Source organism: Harpegnathos saltator, unplaced genomic scaffold (assembly GCF_003227715.2).
Source record: "Harpegnathos saltator strain DR-91 unplaced genomic scaffold, Hsal_v8.6 scaffold12, whole genome shotgun sequence".
NCBI classification, from domain to species: Eukaryota; Metazoa; Arthropoda; class Insecta; order Hymenoptera; family Formicidae; genus Harpegnathos; species Harpegnathos saltator.
The window spans coordinates 1,279,049-1,299,276 of record NW_020229895.1 but is presented as its reverse complement, the minus strand read 5'-3'; the positions used below and the strand labels follow the sequence as shown (position 1 = coordinate 1,299,276).

The 20,228-nt window shown below is 46.8% G+C and overlaps 1 protein-coding gene across 1 annotated transcript; it reads left to right on the top strand.

The window, feature by feature from the left end:
• The first annotated feature begins 4,774 nt into the window (after nucleotides 1-4,774).
• LOC105182308 (short neuropeptide F) lies at nucleotides 4,775-19,853 on the top strand. Its single transcript, XM_011139650.3, has 4 exons — nucleotides 4,775-4,879; nucleotides 9,081-9,181; nucleotides 12,828-13,003; nucleotides 18,303-19,853. Exons 2-4 carry the CDS (start codon nucleotides 9,094-9,096, stop codon nucleotides 18,357-18,359), a joined length of 321 nt encoding a protein of 106 aa, XP_011137952.1. The 5' UTR covers nucleotides 4,775-4,879; nucleotides 9,081-9,093; the 3' UTR covers nucleotides 18,360-19,853.
• The last annotated feature ends 375 nt before the right edge of the window (nucleotides 19,854-20,228 follow it).

Below are 20,228 nucleotides of genomic sequence, written 5' to 3'. Positions count from 1 at the left end.
CTCCCCTCGCCCCGCTCCTCCGCCGCCCGAAACGACGTATCCGACGTGTCCGACCCGTTTTCTCTCTTTCTCGCCGCTTTTTGCCAGTAATGGGGGCTCGATTTTCTGATGCGAGAAATTCGCGAAATAATTAGAACGTACGTCCGGCCAACCGCGCCCGCCACCACGCGCGCCGCGCCTTATCGCGCATTGTCCCGGCTTATATTAATTGTCCGGTCTCAAGGTCGCTGCTATTTTTTATCGGAATCTAACGTTCTCTCTCTCTCTCTCTCTCTCTCTCGCGTTACGTAATTTCACGTTTCTCACGTACGCTACACGTACCCGTCGTAGCGGGGCTATCAATTTCTTTAATTAATCGCCACTTCCATCAGCTTCCTTTAATTGAGAAAATCGCGGCGCGAGGGAGCGCGAAAACGCACTTGTATGCGAGACAGGGATGGATCGAGACGGTGATTGGAACACACGTGACCGTCGTGCAAAATAAAATTACACTCGGACATTGGTAGGACGCCGTCTTCCTTGATCCGGCAATCGCATCGGGAGAAAGCGGAAATCGATGACTCGGATTACGACGGAACTTGCGCGATAAATCAGCGCGCGCAACAGCGGCACGTTTTGCAAAATCGATCCTCGCCGCTTGCTCCGTTTCTTTCTCTCTTCCTCTGCGCGCTGCTCGCCTCGACTCCTTCGCGTACACTGAGAGAAAAAAAATATATGATATTTGGAACTATAATGATATAGTAACGAAATTATAGTCCAAAATATCATATTTATAGTAAGTATTACCATAATATCGGTAATAATTACGATATAGGCATAGTATAACCAACCATATAATATTTTTACTAAGAATTATAGTAAGTTAAACTAAAATTATTGTATGGGTAGAAATATAAAATGGTAGGTGAAGAAAGTAACTCTTTTATATAGTCAATATTACCAGAATATTTGCTAAATGATGACAGATGTGTAACTATATGAATATTAAATCTCACTATATTTGTGAATGAGAAATTACCATATATGTGATAAAAAAAGTAACTAAACAATTATTTCAGACAATCATTGACTATATATTTGTGTTTATTCTACTATATTTTGCAGATTCCACAAACTATAAAAGTATGGTTGGCGCCAAAATGAACTATAAAATATAGTGAGATTATAGTTATTTCAACTATATTTTTCTATCAGTGTACGAGGATGCATCGCACGCACCACCGACCGTCTCTTCACACGCGGAGCTTATCCTTTCGCCTGTATCAGCTCGCGTTAATTCGTCAAATTATCGAAATCCACTGCAAATATTCCGAGGGAGGAGGAGGCGAAGGGAACTATCGCGATAGTAAGCAGTCGACTCGCCGCGCGTGGGTGTGCAATTAAAATTGTAACGTGAGCGTTATAATAATAAACAGAAAAAACTACGACATATTCAAATGCGAGTTTGCGTCATTCTCTAGAAGGGGGTGAAATGCGCAGAAGCAATTGCGATTTTTGCTCATTACGCGTCATCGCTCCATTTGCGAGCGCTCTATCTCGAGAGCGGAAGTGACGGCGGACGCGTATAGTTCGATGACGACGACGCGGGACAAGAATCCCAAGAGGTTTGTTCCGCAAGTTATTAACCGGGCTTACGTGAGCTTTTTTAATGATCATCGATTTACCGATTAGCTCGGCGAAGGTAATTTAAGTATTTCAAACGGCGCGGTACTGCCGCGACGACAAATACCTGAGGAAACTGTCAGATTGACGACGGATCGAATTGCAATTGCGCTCGCGATGATGTTAACGTTAACATTTACCGAATTTTTACCGTCAATTGAGCTTTGAGTCAAAACTGTGTCGCAAGCTAAAGTCATAGTGAAAAATTTAATAGCAGAACTTTTATCGTGTAACAAGCTTGTGTGATTGCGATCATTCTTAATACTGAGACTTGGTTTTATAAAAAATTATGATTGATTGAGCAAAGTAAATTAATATCGGAAACTTAATACTCATTGTGTAACTAATGTGGAAATCCCAGAGTTTCATTACCGGCATGATAGAAATCTAAATTATTTATTGTGGCAATAACGTCTTTTCATCGACGAATCTACGTCGATAAAAGCATAAAAGGTGTTACTAAAAATATATTAATAATTACTTTATTAAAACATAAATTATATAAATAATCTATGAAAGTAAAAGAAATTAGCATCATCTATTTTCGTATTAAACGCCACGAGACTTTCATTTTTAATATTTTATAATAATTTTATTTCCGGACATAATGTTCATTTACTATAAAAACAGCTACAAAAGAAGCGACTTGCAGCAAAATCGGTCTTTTCTTTTGATTTAGGTTAGATACATAGAAAATACTTGTTTACCGATTTACGTTCATTCTGCAAAAGGACGAGATAAGCTCAGAGTGCAAACAAGTACCTCGCCGCGAGTGATGATTAAAGTAAAGACGACAAAGATTCGGTTTTCGTTTATCGCGTTGAACATTCTTCCGAGATTACTTCGCTTTATAAATATTTAGTCGAGCGATGTATTCTTAATTGGAAAATTTACGATTAAATAAATCTTAAAGCACACCCACACCGGATAATTACGCGTCTGCATCGTCGAAATGTCACCGTGACGGACGCTGCGCTAAATTATCATTACGTTCGTCACGTTCACAGTTCAATTAGACGCCTGAACTTTTCGCATCAATAATTGCCGGATACTTTTTCGAGGCTTTGCACACCCACCAATTGCGACCGTAGAAGATTAACGGAATATTTCATAACATCTGCATTACAATGGGAAAAAAGCGTTAAATGACATTTTTCCCTCCGAGGATACGGAGTTATGAAATGTTAAGATTCCGTGGCGGATTACTGCTTTGTCCGCTTTCGGTGGACTCAAAGCGAAGTCTTCAAAGATAGAATAATGAAAAGAGTTAATTTTATTCCAGAGACCGAATGAGAGATTCTCTTGGCTGCTTTCGCAGAATGACAAACGGATAATAATTGTCAAATTCATGCTCCGTTATTATCACTGAGTAATTTCGTAAAGGAGTCGTTAATAGGAGGACATCCTTTGATACATTTTCTTCAGTCTTCTTAGACAGATCACTTCGGTCGAAGCATAACCTTAGAATTATATAACGGAAGCAGTTAGCGAGTCTTGTAAAACTGATTAATTTGTCGCGAATATTAATCGTGTGATTAGATAGAAGAACAAGTGATTTATAAAAACAAAAAAATTCTAAAAATTTTAACGAATGAAACACACAGTTAAAGTTTCAGTAAAAGTAAAATAAATGTTTTGTGTTTTTAGCGTATCAGCTTTCATAGTCACGCATCAATAGTTAATGGACGGATGGAAGTATGACTCGTGTACTTTTTTCTGGCAAAAGTTTCCATTAGAAATAACAGACAGACATCCCATCCATAAATAAAGCAGTATAAAGGCGCTGCGGACGGCGGAATAATCGAAACGATGGAAAAAGGATGATTCGGTGCCTCGTGAGATAGTTCTTTTCCATGATTGTCAAAATCGATAGTTCAGAGATTTTCAACTCTCCGGCGATCTGACAAATAAATTTTCCGCGTGAGAGAACCCCCGAAAATACAACGAATTCTTTTTCAATGCAGATTTTCAATTTAGATGTTCACGCCACGAGCATAAGCGAATCGCGTGCGAAAGGAAGCATAAAGTATACAGATCGATTGTGAACTGCCGAATCACAATTTTAGCCGACCCCACGTTGCTACACGCTCGATCCTTCCCTGTGATTGGCAAGTGAACAGAAAAAAAAGAAAGAGGAAGAAAAACAGAGAAATTCATTCCGCGTGTATAATACGTATATATGAAAACCACAAATTCGACAAATTTGGAAGAGACTTTTTTAATGCGAATGCTTCCCAAGTATTTTCTGTAATTAAATTTCACTGATACAAGTAGATAACCAGGGCTTTGCTCTTCGGTTATTTCTAAATTCCCTTTCATCCGCGCACAATTTTAATCCTAGACTTGCCAGCCTTCTCTAAGAAAGAAATCTCACTCGAGTCCGTCGAAGCGTCTACCTCTGTAAAGCCACTAGATTTCGAGAGGAAACGATTCCCACGTTTCGTTCCTCACACGAAATCGCGTCATTCCAGACCGCTAACGAAGGGACTGATCCTCCGCGCAAGGTGAAAAGCTCGCGCGCGGAAAATCCCTCGCCGTAAACGTTCGCTTTTCACGCGTTTCCCAAGGCGCGAGCCTGATGTCTCAAAGGCACGAAAATCCTTTCTTATCGCTCAGACGGCGGGTTTAATATCAATGCGACTCGCGAAGCGGAGCGAGATTCGCGCCGGGGTTGGTTTGCTTCCCATCCCCGTCTGGATATTCCCTCGGCATCCTGACCTACCGAAATCGCCGTCGAGCATCGACGGGCCGATTTTCCGCGAGAGCCGTCAAAGGTCGCGACGTCGACGCAACTCGCGGCTCGAAACGGCTTCTTAATAAAGACGGGAATGTCCCGGCAATGAGAGTTCGCGCGCGCCCCTTACCGACGACGGCGGGGAGGTCCCTCCACCTCTCGCCCGCGGCCGCGGCGCGAGAGGGTGACTGAGCGAGGGATGAACGGGGGCATGGCAAGAAGAGGACGCTTGCGCCCCATGACCGCGTGGCCGCTTTCGAGCGGCCACCTGTACGCCCACCCTCTCTTCTCCCTGTCTCTCTCTCTCTCTCTCTCTCTCTCTCTCTCATCCCCATCGAAAGCACAGCGGCTTCCCATATATATAAAGGTTGCCTCGGTATCGCCACACTTCGCATCATTACCGCGGTAACGTGCAATCCACTCAATCTCCAGCCGCTCTGATCTTCGCCGCTTCGACGCGAGACCTGCGAGAGTATCTTCTTGGTGAGTTCGACGATTTCTGTCGTGAGCACGTATGTGTACTCTGCGTCGTTTCTCTCGTGTCCTCCTTATCGCGTTACGTTCTTCACCCTCTCTTCTTTTTGTTTTTCTTCCTTTTTTTTTTTAACAACACACGGCTGTGACAGCACGCGGCCGGCTCGTAACCTGAGTGTCTCCTCGCGCCGTCTCGTGTTCTTACGTGTACACGTATCTTTTGCTTTTGTTTCGCTGACTGTGCGGACAATGCGTCGGAATAAAATCCGTTCGGTGCGTGAATCGCGTCCGGGGCAGCCGCGGGAGGCAGGTCGGAGGCCGAGTCGTGTCCCACGCTGGAGGGAAATGGTCTCATCGACGGGAATGTTGTCGGGAAAGAGTGCGAACGTTGAAAGATTCATCTCAGGACTTGTCTTACTCAAATATTCATAATGACTCGCTTCATGATCGCCCAAAGTATCGTCTCTCTGCGACGCAGCCCCGCGCCTTCCATCGTTCGGCCGCGCGCGAGCAGCTCGCGAATTTCACCCCGAGAAACGCGCGACACGGCGCGCACGCCTTGACGATGACGTCTCTCACGCGGCTTGTAGTCGAGCGTAAGCGGCGGTTCTTCCAAATTACCACAAAATACGACTCTCTCCGCCGAAGTTCCCGTCGAACTTCTTCGCCTGGAAACGCGCGCGTTCGCTGGCCGTCAAGCGCTCGGCGTTTCACCGTGAAGACTCATCGTCACCGACGAGAGAGCGCGAGTGGAGAACAATCAACGGCACGATAAGTAATCACGGACGGCCAAAATCAATGCTACGTCTACTCGTGCTCGTCGTGCTCGAACTCGAAGAAGCAGTCACCAGTGCGTGGATCTCGTTCGCGAGCGATCCGAAATCGATGGCGCGCCTCGTTCATGAGACGAGCTGCGATTTTTCGTTCATTATCCGCTAAGCATTAAGACGCCCCGTTGATAATTAATTAGCTGACGCAACGTGTACGTTAAGCTCGGCTGTCGCGAGCCGAGATAATTGCGAGAGGATTCTCTCTTGCGCCGTGGAAAATCGCGAGTCGACGGCGAGTCTTTCATAGCGGCGCTTTTCCCGCTTAGTGACCGATTACGCAACAAATTCGACTGCTCTTCCCGCGGATAAATGTATTAAAGTGTCATGAAACATGCAAGTCCTGCGCAGGTTCCTATCACCCGCTGTGAAGATAGCCGGCGAGCACAAATGCGATTTTACCGTCTCTTCACAGCGGCACTTGTACATTATTTATGCTGTTTAAAAGCCCGTGGCGCGCCCCCGGCGAAAAGACGGGCAATTATCTCGACGGGGAAACTCGTCGAGTTTTAAATCGCCGTTAATCGAGGTTAATCAAGGTTAATCGGGGGAAACGTGGGGAGATAGTCATCATATCGCGTTATTAGCGAATTAGCCGTCAATGATTTCGAGTCTTCAGGTTGAAACTTATTTTTTATTTTTGAGAGGACGACGAGAGAGAGAGAGAGAGAGAGAGAGAGAGAGAGAGAGAGAGAGAGAGAGAGAGAGAGGGAGAGACAACGAGAAGGGGTGTTAACGACAAAAGCAGAAGCGTTCTTCTTTGCGGATGAATAAACGAGAAAACTGCGAAAATACACTCGATCCGGGTGATCTTTCAATGAAGTCGCGTGGTTATTAAGGCATTAAGAGAAGGAGAAGAGAAAGCTGCAAATAACGACGAGACCGTGGAGAACGTTTGAATTCTCACCGGACCCAGTTGAGTTTCCGACGAGAAATTGTCTCTGGATTTGTCCGCTTGCGGAGGATCTCGGAAATAGAGGTCTTTGCGCGCGTAGAAAACGTCGCGCCAAAAAGCGACAACGTCGTCTCTCGCGTTCGCTCGTCTTATAAAGCAATTATGCATGTACGTGTATCACGGTTTGCTCAGCGAGTGCGTGTGCTCCACATTGAATTCGCGAAACGATTAAGCGGATTTACCTCGGCGAATGCGGTCGGCGAGTAATCAACGGATCATACGTTATAACACAACGCGCCCGTAGAATTGCCGACAGATTCAGACCGACAACTTCGGGTCTGACGTAATTGGGATTTTTGCGCCGCGAATAACAACGAGACGCGCGAACATCTGTGACGATCGCGAAGGAGATACAGATCCGATAGGTGAAAAATAAAATATGCGAAGTGACGCACACATTACTCTCTTTTTCTCTCTCTCTCTCTCTCTGTATTTTACACGTCGAATCAAATTTCTGGGAGAGCTCCGCATTTGCCGAAAATTTTTTTAGTAACGTTCTACTTGTATTCGGCCACCCGAGATACAATTTGAGCAGTTTTTGCACGCGAGAGGCACCCAAAAGTATTCCCGGAATCTCTAAAAATACGACGCTCTTTCTCTCTCTCTCTCTCTCTCTCTCTCATGCGAATCGCATGGTATTCGTATCAGCGCTGCGAGAATCTCTGAGGAATCTTTATCGACGAGGCAGTTGTGCAGTCTCGACTTTTACGCGCGCAAGTTACCTGACGGCGTGTCATAGACGGTGATTAATCGTGATCAGCGTGCTGCTGGCGAGAAACTTTCGACCGGCGCGGCAGTTACGAGCGGCGAAACGACGACGACGGGGGGAGAGACGATCGTTAGATTTCAAGTAAACATCCCGCTCGTCGAGTCGCGGGACGTTCGGGGCGCACATATTATCGGCTTGTGTGCGAATTTCACGGCCGAAGGCGCAAATGTTACCCGCCGACACAGGTGTTACACTCTCGCGCACAGCACGCTCGCACGCGCCGAACCCTCTCTCTCTTTCTCTCTCTCTCTCTCTCTCTCTCTCTGTCTTTCGTTCTGCGACTGCCTCTGCGTTAATAGGAATTATCCCCGTATTAATATACCGTATGTGACACACAGACCACGATGCTAGTTCGCACAAACCCGCACATCCCCCCTGCCGCGGATCGTCGAGCGCGGTGGTTGAAGTAACGAATTACGCGAAGGGGGAAGGGGATAATTTCGACGGGAAACCGAGGCGTCACGGATGCTCGCGATACGCGATACCGCGCCCGGCGACGAATTAACGGCGAATTAACGATAAGTTTGTGAAAAATTGGCGCGGAAAAACGCTCGAGCCGAGCACGCGCGCGTCGTCGCCTCGCGGCGGTTCGCATTCTAGGCGGAATTAATTAGCGGTCCGATGAATTATTCAGCAAATGCAGCGTCGATGGTGATGGCTTTTTTCCTTCTCTCTCTCTCTCTCTCTCTCTCTCTCTCTCTCTCTCTCTCTCTCTCTCTCTCTCTTCCTCTTCACAATCACCTCGCTCACTGCGCGATGTCAGGCGCTGATGCGGGCTATCCTCCTCAAAGCTGGTAATCCGAATCAGCGATCTAATCTTGGTAAGCGCATTAATTAGTAACGCCATTCTTACGCCGTTACGGCCGCGGAAAGTACGGCGCGCGCGCGCGCGCGCGGGCGACATGAAAACAAGCGCGAATCAGAATGCTGTATGGTAAGTTCGCGGTGGTTAAACGAGGCTGACCGTGCGCATTAGCGCAATAACAGATGTAAGTTTATCGAGCGACCGAGATACGCGTGCTACGCGCCGGTTAACTCTTTGCAGCGCTTCGGACCTTGCCACGCTCCGACGGGACATTTTACCTGATTAAATTATTGCAACGACACTTCCGCGTAGAGCAACGCTCTACGGTCGCTCGATAATAGCTATCTTTTGCAGCACCGCCGTGTTATTCAACGACGGCCAAAGCCCACACACTCGGCGATTTTGTTGGCGTAGCGTCTCGAATTTATCTTCCTTTGTTCCTCTCTCTCTCTCTCTCTCTCTCTCTCTCATTCGCTCGTCTCGCGACGTTCAAACGTCGCGCGGGGAAATTATGTCAGCGCGCGCGACGAGTGTTATATAATTTCAGCCGGGCCGAGCACGCACGACGGCGACGGCGAGGACGATGCGAAAGCACCGCGATCACACATTGTGTCGACCCCGTTGTTCGAATTATACCGAAGCACTATCTCTGTCTTCCCACCGTGTGAAAAGAAAAAAAAAGAGAGAGAGAGAGAGAGAGAGAGACCATTCTTTCCCGTATCGATTAGATAACGCGCCCGATGACACGCATGCGACACACAGCGCACATATGTCCGCGGCGAAACCCAAGTAGATGCGCAAGATCGTGTGCCGCAGGAAATGAAGCGAGGCATTGTTTACCTGTGTGATTGCAGAGAGAGAAAGACTATGGACGCTAGACGCATCACAGGCCTGCTCGCTTTCGCCGTAATCGTTGGCCTCGCGAGCGGAGTCGAGAATTACATGGATTACTCAGGTAAGTTTGATTTTTAGAAATCTCAAACTCAAATTCCTTTTTCAAGATATATGTACACCAAATTATTTTTTTTCAAGATATATGTATACCAAATTAAAATTCTTTTCTTTTCAATATATAGATATATATGTAACATCAAACTCAAATTATTTTTTTTTTCGAGATACACATCTGTATGTAACGTATAAGTCTTTACAAGTAAAACTTATTGTTTCTTTTTTTCAAGATACATATATACCAAATTCAAATTATTTTCTTTTCAAGATATATACGTAACATGTAAGTTTTTACGAGTAAGATCGAGAATTGCATGGATTACTCAGGTGAGTTTGATTCATCGCGAGGAATGAAACGCCGGTACAAAATAAGCAGCGAGGACGAGGGGCTAATAAGAGCCATCGCTGGACGGCGGGGAGAGACGATGTAGATCCTTACGAGAGGATAAAATTGCTCGACGGTGTAACGCTGCGCGCCGAATTCATTTCCCGGATTTCAAATTGCATTTAAGTCATCGCGGTCAACATTCAGCGACGATTGGCCTTTTATTCTTGCAGGTTGCTCGGAATCTTCAATGTCTATCTCTCTCTTCATCTCTCTTTCTGTCTGAAGAACGTTTGCATAAGGGTAAAGAAATAACGTAAAAATCGCGTTTGCTCGCGCGGCAAGAGTGACGTCAGCGGAAAAGTTGCGTTTTTCGATGGAATTGTTGGACGCATTACGGAAAAACAGCGAGAAATTGTCCCCTCGAGGATTAATACCAACTGCGACAAACTCGAGTTCTATGATTGCCTCGCGTTTTCGCATTTTTCGCTTTTGGATCAAGAGGACCCGCGTCCTGCCAATGAGCGGATTATAACCGATTTCCCCGCTGCAATTCCACTAGTTCCTGCAATTCATCCGGATTGCTCCCTCTCTCTCTCTCTCTCTCTCTCTCTCTCTCTCTCTCTCTCCCTTTCTCTTCCTCCCTTCCTACCGCTGCTGAAACATCACAACGTGGTACAATCGAGAGGGAAAAATTCCGCGAGCCTTGCAATCGCGCGATTCTCGCGATAGCGATTATTAGTATCGCGATTATTATCGAATATCGCTCAATTGCCCGATGTCGAATAAACGTTCGGCAAATCTTATTACGGAAATGCGTTGATACGGCGCGTCCAATTTGGGCTTCGTTATCCCCGCTGCATTTTTCACACTGCCTCACACATACACACACACACACACACACAATCGGACTCGCGCCGCCGTTTTTTCAAGGGGACGTTCGCTCGTCTTTCTTTCGAAATTCGTCGTTCCGACGGACGAGCGAGATCGCTCGGCTCTCATGATAATAACGACTCTCGCCTCACTTTGACAACCCCTTGCTTGTCGTAACTCGTATAACTTCGTATAACGTCGTATAACTTCGTGTTTTTCTGAGCCACTATTCCCTCGTCGGGCTGTAAGACTCATTAAAGTTTTAGTCTCACTCGGCATGATAACACGTTTTGTATTCCATTACCGGTAATGCCGCGTATCAACGCGCGGGAGACCGTCGCTCCGTCTCTCCCACCACAATAATTAATGATCGCGCGCTGGATGGTTTATTAAACCGGCAGCTTCTAGACCATGCTGAAAAATAAGTCTAATTAAGCCTTCCGCTTCGCGCTTCGTTCTCCATCACGATCCGTGGCGCTACGTCGTATTAACATGAAATTACCTCCCGTTATCAGCCGCGTCTCTGAAGGAATTTATCGATCGCGCGCGAACGGCAATCTTTATAAAAGCGCGAGCTGCGCGCAGCTGCGTTTAATTCGCCGTCTCATGTTTGGTAACACATCCCTCGCCGATAAAACCGAACCGCCAGCTCCCCTGTTTCCTCCCCTTATTCCAGCGGTAATAACGAGTTACCCGCGACTCATCAAACGCGACCGGCTCATACTTCGTTACGGATCAAGCGGTATTTGCAACGCGCGCTAAATTCGCGACGACGGCTATCGCAAATCTAATCCGACCGTTTGCTATCGATCGCGTCACCTTTTTTCATCATCGTCCCGAGCGTGCGAGCGCGATTGGTCGGACGGACGTTCAATAGCTCCCCGTAAAAAGGCTGAAATTTTATCATGTAGCCTGTCCGACGTCGGGCGTCGTAATAATCTCGTTACAAAACCGTCGTCTCGGGAGAGAGCCAGCCGTCTCAGGGGATCTTTTCGTCTCGTCGATAGCCCTCGATGCTCGAGCCGCTCGAGCGACGAATTTCAGCGCGCGCGTTTTCACTTTGCCGTGGAGGTGCTTGTAATTACTCCTTTCTCTTCGCTTCCCTGTGCGCGCTCGAAGTCTCGATAGATCTCCCCGCATAGCATAGTTTCTACGTATTATTTATCGAAGCTTTCCGTATCGGAGTATCAGAGAAGCTATTAACAAAGCGCGTAGACTACGAAGACAGGGGGGAGGGTGGTAAAGTTTAATGCGACACGATCCGCATTATGAAGCGACAAGAGCAACGTGGCCGTACGGTAGTCAACAGGTGCATCAAATAGCTCGCGGCCGCAATTGCAACCGCGTATTATTATTAGTTTTATCCCCCGTCTCCCCCCCCCCGCTCCCCCGCCCCGGGAACAATTGACGGGAAAACCGACGTCGCTGCTGTGGTCGCGATGCGCCGATTTTTGGCGTTAAAATTTCTGCCTTCCTGCGCGCTAAAATATTTTCTTGCCAAATATTCGATTTATTTGATGGCTCACGCGCGCGAGCTGCGGTTTCCGATGATGAAAAAGCTGATACGTCTCGCGCGCGTCACCGCGTAAAAAACGTAGCTGAATTTCGCCGCGCAGGTTTTTCAGAAAATTGAGAGAGAGAGGGAGAGAGAGAGAGAGAGAGAGAGAGAGAGAGAGAGAGAACGGTGCCTATCCAATTGGAAAATGGTCTCCCCGCTCGCCCTCGTGGGGCTGCGAGACGCGCAGGGAGAAATGTTGTCCGCTGTATGTACAGCTGCAGGGTCGCGACGCGCAGTTAGCTCTAACAAAGAAGAGAGTCGTTTCTTTAATCGCAGAAATGCAACGTCCGGCTGCACGGCGTCGGCTGATCTTTTCTCTTAAAAAAAAGAAAAAAAGAGAGTAAAAACAGACGCACCATCGGCGATGTCTCGTCATAACTCGCGCGCGCGCGAGTTGGAGAAACGGCGACGCGTCGTTGTCGCCCCGCCGCGGGTGAAATACTTCTCCTCGCCGCCCGGCATCTTTTTCTCACAAGACGATCCATACGCGCGAATAAAAGTGAATAATCGTTATAACGCGCGTTATGTACGCTACTAACCGTATAAACGTCCGTCGATTCGTATGGCCCCGCGCGCTTATACGAAGAACGCTACTTATCGTAAAGCGGCTTAATGTCGCATAAAAAACGGGCGTACCTGCAAAGCGTCGTAGTCTCTCTCTCTCTCTTTCCCTCTTCCTCTCTCTCTCTCTCTCTCTCTCTCTCTCTCTCTCTGTACTTTCGCATAAAAGTGGATACTTGCATCGCGCGCGCCTGATTTACATTATTTCTCCTTCTTTTCCTTTCCGGCGCGACACGTGTAGCGTGCCGAGCCTCGCCAACCCTTCGACGGGATGCTCCTCTTCCTTTCCACCCTCGGCGTGGAATTACCCAGCCATGCGCGATTGTGTTGTAGATGAGCCGACGGATAAAACGATGGATTGGATCAACGAGTTGTACAGGCTGCTGATGCAACGCAGGGCGCCGGAAGACAACTTCTTCGGCACCCCGCTGGAGCATATAATGACGCGGAAGTCGCAGAGATCACCGTCCCTGCGCCTTCGTTTCGGTCGTTCCGGACCGCACACCCTCGTAAGTTGTCGTCATGTCGATTTTTGTGCACCTGCATCCTCCCTTCCCCTCCTCTTCTTCTCTCTCTCTCTCTCTCTTCCCGTTTCTTTCCTTGTCTTTCAGCTTTTCTTTCCCATCGCCATTTCCCATGTGTGTGCCACACTTTCCATCGTGATCATTTGATAACGAGACAATTATTCTGAAGAATTTGTTTCCGTTTTGTAACGTGGAGTTCAACGTGGAGTAAGACGTTCCCTCGCGTTGGCTGTCTTGCTCTACGTTTTCCGCACGTGTTTTCCCCCGCTCGAGATCGAGTGCGCGTTCAAACGGACGAATAAATTGCGATGCCGCGTATGTCGAGTCCCTTCGGTCGGGCGGGAAAAAATGTAGCAGCGGAGTCTCCGGGAAAACTCATTAGAGTTGAACCAACAAGCCATATTGCTAGGCTTACTGATAATCGTTTATTTTTTCGCGAAGCCATCCGCAAACGCTCTCCGAGAGGCTCATCAGTCGCTAGAAGGGCGAGATGGGCGAGACTTCGGATTTCTGCGTTTATCCGTGTCCTCCGCCGGAAAATTGCCACGAAATAATTTGAGAGAAATAATATTCTTTCTTCACGCTGAACTTGTAAGAAAGGCGTTCTTCATATTCAAATAGATCGCGAAATCATTTAAAGCTTCTTTCCTTCCTTCGCGTGTGTTTTTCGCGGTAAGACGATTATCCCGTCCGAAGCGTTTCACGGCAAACGAGGCGCTGATATAAAGCGTAACGCGATTGCGACAACAGACGAGATTAAATTGCGACGGAAAAATTCTCGCGGTTTTTTAATACGTGCGGCGCTCGGCGGCACACGAGAGGACAACGGAATTCTGCTCGAAACGCACCTATTAGGTATTAGTTGCGTGCGAATTATGAAGCTACTTCCGTTTTCGAACGCGCGCGGCTAATCCGTAATGCTTTTCGAGCTGCATTCCCCTTTGCATTCTATTCTTAATGTGACGTCTTTTTTCCTGGGAGATTAATTTTCTCGTAATTAGTGGGAGTGATACTGTCGCCGTGAAGCAAAGAGTCAGCGTGTTGCGCACGCCGGCACGCGAAACGAAATACAGCTGGGTAATTAAAAAGAAAAAAAAAATGACAGGAAATAAACAGGGAGAGATAAATAAGAAAATTGATACCGTCTTAACGAGCACTCGGTGCGTTAAAAGATCGTAATGGAGAAATGTGACGATATCACCGGGGCACAATTGCGACGAATGTAAAATATTAATTAAAGAGCCAAACTCACTTTGCACGTGGAACGGTATGTACACAGAGTTTAAAAATACGTACGAAGGGTGCTCCGAGTATTTCCCGCGCTCCCCCTTCCCATCCCCGCTCTCACTTGTGTACACTGAAGAAAATATTTAATATCTCTACTGTTTAGTTGAGGCATTATTTAATAGCAACCAAATATCTTGCTTTATATAACAAAATATTTAGTTGTCCCAACTAAATATATTTTTCTGCTTTGTTCTCTGGACCAAATGATTTTGTTCTTAGAATTCATATATAAAAATTAAGCATTTTAGTTATTTCATTCATAAAAATTACATAACGAAATGTTATTTTACATAAACTAAAATAATGCCCAATGGATACTATTTTGTCTTTCCGTGCGCTAAAATTTAGATATTATATATTAAGAAAAAGTTATAGTATTTTTAACAAAATTCATATAGTTCAAGCTCTTTGATTGCTATAACAAGAGTATTACGTTATACGAACAAACAGTGATCAAACAAGATATTTGTTTACAAGAACTAAACAGTTTTGTTGGGCATATTTTAACCAAATTATTTTGTTGTTACAACAAAATTTTGGCTCACGTAACAATACATTTTTCCTAGTGTACGAAGTTGTGGGCTGATTTAAAGTCAATTGTTTGTCGGTGGAAATATTTGGCGGTCACGTCACACTTCCAAAGAATAAGCGACCTAAAGTTGTTTACAGTCGAACAGACGATAAGTGATCTAAAAGCTGAAGAGCGAGCAACCGCCTTATTTTATTTGTTGTTTCACCGTGTGAGACATTTTAAGAGGCCGTCCGGTATAAATCGCCCTACATTTTTTCATGATAAATTTTGTAAGGTGCTCTGGGCTATCACCCTTATTCACTCATAAAAGCTCACTCATAAAAGCTCACTCATAAAAGCGTGAGGATATTATTCTGCTTGGGAAAAGCTGCGATATCTCACTAAAAAGAAACTTGTAAAAAATTCACCTTCGAACCTTTGGTTTTGTTAATGAGTCGCGATATTAGTGCTCTCGCGCACGCCCACACACAAAGTGTCCTAGATCTCGTGTGATCTTTCCCTTCGCCTGTGTGAATCTTTCTAAGCAATTCGACCTCGTTATCCTTTTTACCCTTTTACCTCTAACGTTCGTCTTCAAATATTTATAGTCAATCTTCAAAGTAAAATATAGTAAGTGGTTAATTTCGTGTCGGAATTAAACGAAGATTGAGATCTATTTTTGCACTTAACGTCCACCAATTTATGGCAGTCGTCAAAATTTGCCAAAGTTTCCGAGAGCTGTCGCAAATTGCGCGAAGAACTCGTCCGCGGAGAGGAAAGTTATATACATATTAACTCGTGTCTAACATTTCTCGGGATTATAATAAAACCGCACGATAAACATCCAGCGAGGCGATCGTCCCGGTATATGCTCTTTAACACGAGAAATAAGCAAACTGCATTTTACAGTAACACCGCACTGTGCTGCGTGCGTGTGAGAGTTATGTGTGTGTGTGTGTGCGCGCGCGCTTGCTGAAAGTAGGTGCGCTCTGTCCGTCTTTTATCGCGTGTGTAGCCGCGACGAGGAATGCGCAATTTTATCGCGTCTACATCGTCCATTCGTACTATTCAGGAGGCGAGGCATGCGTTTTAAGAAATCAATTTCGCCGTCGCCCCGTTTCAGCTGTGAGTTTCATGCCGTTACGCTCAGAAATTACGCGAGTGCTACGCCTCCGTTCACTCCGTTCACACGATACACCCGCCAGGCTAGGCTAGAAGACCTAGCTGGATGTGGACGAGCTTCTCGCATCCTCAAAAGCTCGTCGCAAAATCACGTCGCGCTGCCTCATGCTCAACGAAGCGCGCGATACCTTTTTCTAACAAAGGTATGTATATTGTACGTCGCAGAACGTCATCTTTTCCGATACGGTGTAAATACGGCGAAAAAAGCTCCGGGCCGAGAAAGTCGAGGAACCAACGACCTGTCCGTTCATCCCCGCGAGAAATCTGCCGCGTGTTGGGGCAGATCGAAGACGAACGAAAAGATCGCCAGCCACTCCGAGTAGAAAAATTAATAGGGCTCTGGTAAGGGCCTGATTCTTTTTCCCTAACATTAATCGAGCCCTAAAGATAGAAAGACAAGGACCCTACAAGATGTGTAACAAATGGTTTAACGGGCCCTTATGAGGCAATCTCGACAGGGCTTTATGAGGTAATAATTAATAGGGCCTTATAAGGAGATATTTTTATTATATTTTTATTATATTATTATATTTGTATTATATTCGTTTCTTTCACTCCAAGAAATTTAGAATATAATTTCTTCATTTTTTTTATAACCTTGTTACAGTGTACAACAAGAATTTTTTTATTTTAAAAATATAGCATCCCTAAAAAACCCTTCTAAGGCCCTTCTCAGATTTCCTTATTAAAATTTTATTTCATAAAATCTAAGGTATATCTCTAAAAGATCCAGATCTCGGGGCCTATAATGATAATAATGAGGCATCCCTTTTTAGGGCATCTTTCTTTCAGCCTTGTCGGGGCCTTATATGACCGGGTTCCAAGTTTGCGACTTGTAATTCGCGTCGGAGAGGGCAACGCGCAACGTCATGAACTCTCAGGGTTTACAAATGACCGTAATAAATTAATAGCAAGATTTTAACCCTCCCGACGGAGTGGCGACTGACTGGAGACCCCTTGCCGATGGAATTCACGCGTTTGCCTGTTGTAATTGGAAAACTTTCCGCTTCCGTCAGCCTCGCCAATCATCCTACCTCGCGGAAAACTCTTGCCGAGTCGCGCGCGCTACGAGCTCGCACTGTCGGCGATCGCGACGACGACGGCCACGGTGATAAGTACAAATTCCCGCGGTGAAGGAATGACGTGAGACGCATTACGTGACATTTTTAGCCGGATCGGCAAACCGCACCTCGAGACAGCGCCGCACGTGTCGGCGACGCGGCCGTAATTCGCGAGGTACCGCTCTTCAGCAATTTGTTTCTACGCCAAAGGTTTCTACGCTCCTTCGTTAGCGTCGCGCGCATTCATGCGAGCGCGGAACAAACAACACGGTCAATAATAACAATCGTCATAATGACAACATTTCGACGCGCGGTGCGCGAGTTACCTTAGCATTACAATATCTCGCATAAAATCGCGTATTCACGCTAATGACACTCGGACGTTTCGAACGTTTCAATTACGCGAAATTACGCGGCACGCGCGTTGCACGTAGATTGATGCAGCGAGGGGAGATGTTTCCCTGATTGGCCAGGATTTTCTCCTCTCCCGCCGTCAAGCACGCGCAATCTCCCCCTCGACGAGATCGCACGCCAGCAGCGGTCATTTGAATCAAGGAGCTTTTCTTTCGCCGCCAAGCCCCCCGGCCCTTCCAAATTGCGACCTCGATCGTCGACCTCTCGCTAATCAGCCACCCCGCGTTGCGCCTCCGACTATTCCTGACGAGAACTTGGCGTTACGAGATACTTTCACTCGGAGGATCCGCAAGTTCGAACTTGCAAGTTGCCGGTAACCAATCGGTAACCAGTGAATCCTGGCCGTCAATTATTTTAGTCGATAATTACAATCTTTTGATCATCTCGTCGGACGCATTTGTCGATAATCGCTCTCACACCCTAATAAACTAACGAGAAACGTAGGTTTTCTGCTTTGGAACAGTTCCCTCCGCCCTTCGTCAGAACGTTAAGCAAATTCGTATCGACAGATTCTACCATTCCTTGTTCCTCTTGATCATTTTTCTTATTCCATTTCGCGCGCGTATTAATACGCAATAATTGACCTCCGATGCCCTATGGCGCCTCTCGGTCGTGCCTCTCCCTATCGCGTGCCGCTTGTCAATCGTCCCTCAGTCCCTCAGTCCCTCAGCGAGCAGGACGAACCGTTCCTCATCCCGAGAGCGCCTTGCTTCTGCAAGGCGCTCTCCGATTTTCCCGGCCGGCACGGCCGGGAAGTCGTGACGGCGCGCAATTAACTGGATTTTCACGAGCGATTAAGTAATTAGCATCGTCGCATCGTGTGTTCCAGGGGATCTTGCCGAGACCGATGGGAGGCCCAGAGGCGGGATACGACGACAAGAATTAATCGGCGGAGCTGATTCACCCAGAGGCACCTTCTTCCCGTTTCGTTCGTCGATGAAAACGCCTACCCTCTCTCTCGTATAAATCACTCTCGCATAAGTCTGTTTCGCTCAGCGCTCCGCGCGCATGTTCGCCGCATCTTCCCGAAAGTCTCTCGCGCCATGTCCGTCGAAGAAGCGAAGAGGAAGCGGGGGGGGAGAGAAAACAAATTTGCGCGTCTCGATTGTGCGAGGACTGATCGGAAATGGGGGAGTGGCAGGGTGAAGGGAGGAAGAAAGAGAGAAGAAGAAATTGTTCCTTCGTCGCGTGCGGCACGCACGACGCGTCGTCGTACGCTAATCAAATTTAGAACGTCGACGGTGATTGATAACGCGCGGACGCGCAATTCCTCTCGCTTCGCGCGAGGCGTCTTCGGCGAAGATTCGCGACGTGCAATCACTTTTGCGTCTCGAGAGACACGTTTCACGCATTCCTGAGACTCTATCACTTCGCTGTCCGCTTCGTGGCCGCTCGAATATCCTCGTCGAACGACCGTCGACGCGCGCGCGCGCGCTCGCTCGCTCGCTCGCTGTTCCTGTTGATTAGCGGCCGGCGGCCCGCTGTAAAAGGACACTTGGCCTAAGTCCTTCATCCGACGCGAGTCGACTAATCCACATCGCAGCTTGATTGTTACGGATCCTGTTATGCCTTCGTTTAATTACGCACCGAGACGCCACCGAGATGCTGCGAAATGCATTATTTCGCGCGCGAGTCGCGCGCTCAGCTTCGTCGAATGACGAATCCGGCGTCGATTGTCACTCGGCGAGAAGCGTAACGCTACTTCTCATCGTTATAGCCACGTTTGATGTTTCGAGACAGGACTCAGACAATGAATTTGCGCCGCGAACGAACGATGATTGATGACGAGCGCTTGTGTTTCTGTCTCGCCGGAGTTTCGTTCTCGCATCGCGCTTGATTATTAATTTCTTCGTCACGCCTGGCCTTCTCTCAGCAGCATGCGCACCGAGCAATTCCGTAGTCCTCCCAAACTGAATTATCGTCTTAAGAAAGATGTCGGCCAGGCTCTTACAGGCCGTTATAGGATCTTTAAAGTCACTCGATAGCTCTGAGACGCTGTGTAATCGTCAACAGGCTGGCCTGTTGGTCGCCACCGGCCGATCGCGTGGCCTCCCGATAATTGTGCCAAATAACATGACCGTTGTATGTGGTAAAGTAAACAAGAAAGCAAAAAGAAAACGGAAACGGTTTTATCTCCGCTGTAATCTGTGACGACGCGGAGACGTAGACGAGAAAGCAGCCACCGCGTCGACGTTTCGAAACTTCGCCCGTCGCGGACGGGCGCGGTCGCAGGACCTCCTCCCCGCTAGGCGATAGCAAAATTGGATTATAACTGTTACGCGGAATTAGCGGCGCTCGATAAAGCCGTGAAGAGTGTCTCGACTGTGTGGATGTGTCAATTTGCAAAATTAAAAATAAATTATTATGTAACACTGTGTCACACACATTTATTCCTCTGCAGCAAATGTGTTCAAGATTCTTCAGCCCTCACGAATCCCTCGACTGAGACCTTTTCCCTGAGGACACTCGATCAGCTCTCTACGTTCTAATCTCACGGATTAGAAAAATAATTTTGAAGAATAATTTCTAACAAGACGCACGAAAGCTACTCTTTGAAAGTCTACAATGTAGTGCGACGAAATCAAACGAAGCACGTTGACATTTGACTTCTTCTAAAGCCGAGAAACTTATTTACTTCATCCTTATTATCTTGAGACAATGATAAGAATAAAATGAATTTCTTGGTTTTATGAGATAGCAAGTATCAGCGTATTTTATTTGATCTTGTTGCGCTACAAGATTCGTGTACCGGCTC

Excerpts from the sequence above, each read along its gene's own strand:
- LOC105182308 (XM_011139650.3), top strand. The coding sequence starts at position 9,094 with ATGGACGCTAGACGCATCACAGGCCTGCTCGCTTTCGCCGTAATCGTT. Across the intron at positions 9,182-12,827 it reads GAATTACATGGATTACTCAG|ATGAGCCGACGGATAAAACG; the intron begins GTAAGTTTGATT and ends ATTGTGTTGTAG. Across the intron at positions 13,004-18,302 it reads GTTCCGGACCGCACACCCTC|GGGATCTTGCCGAGACCGAT; the intron begins GTAAGTTGTCGT and ends CGTGTGTTCCAG.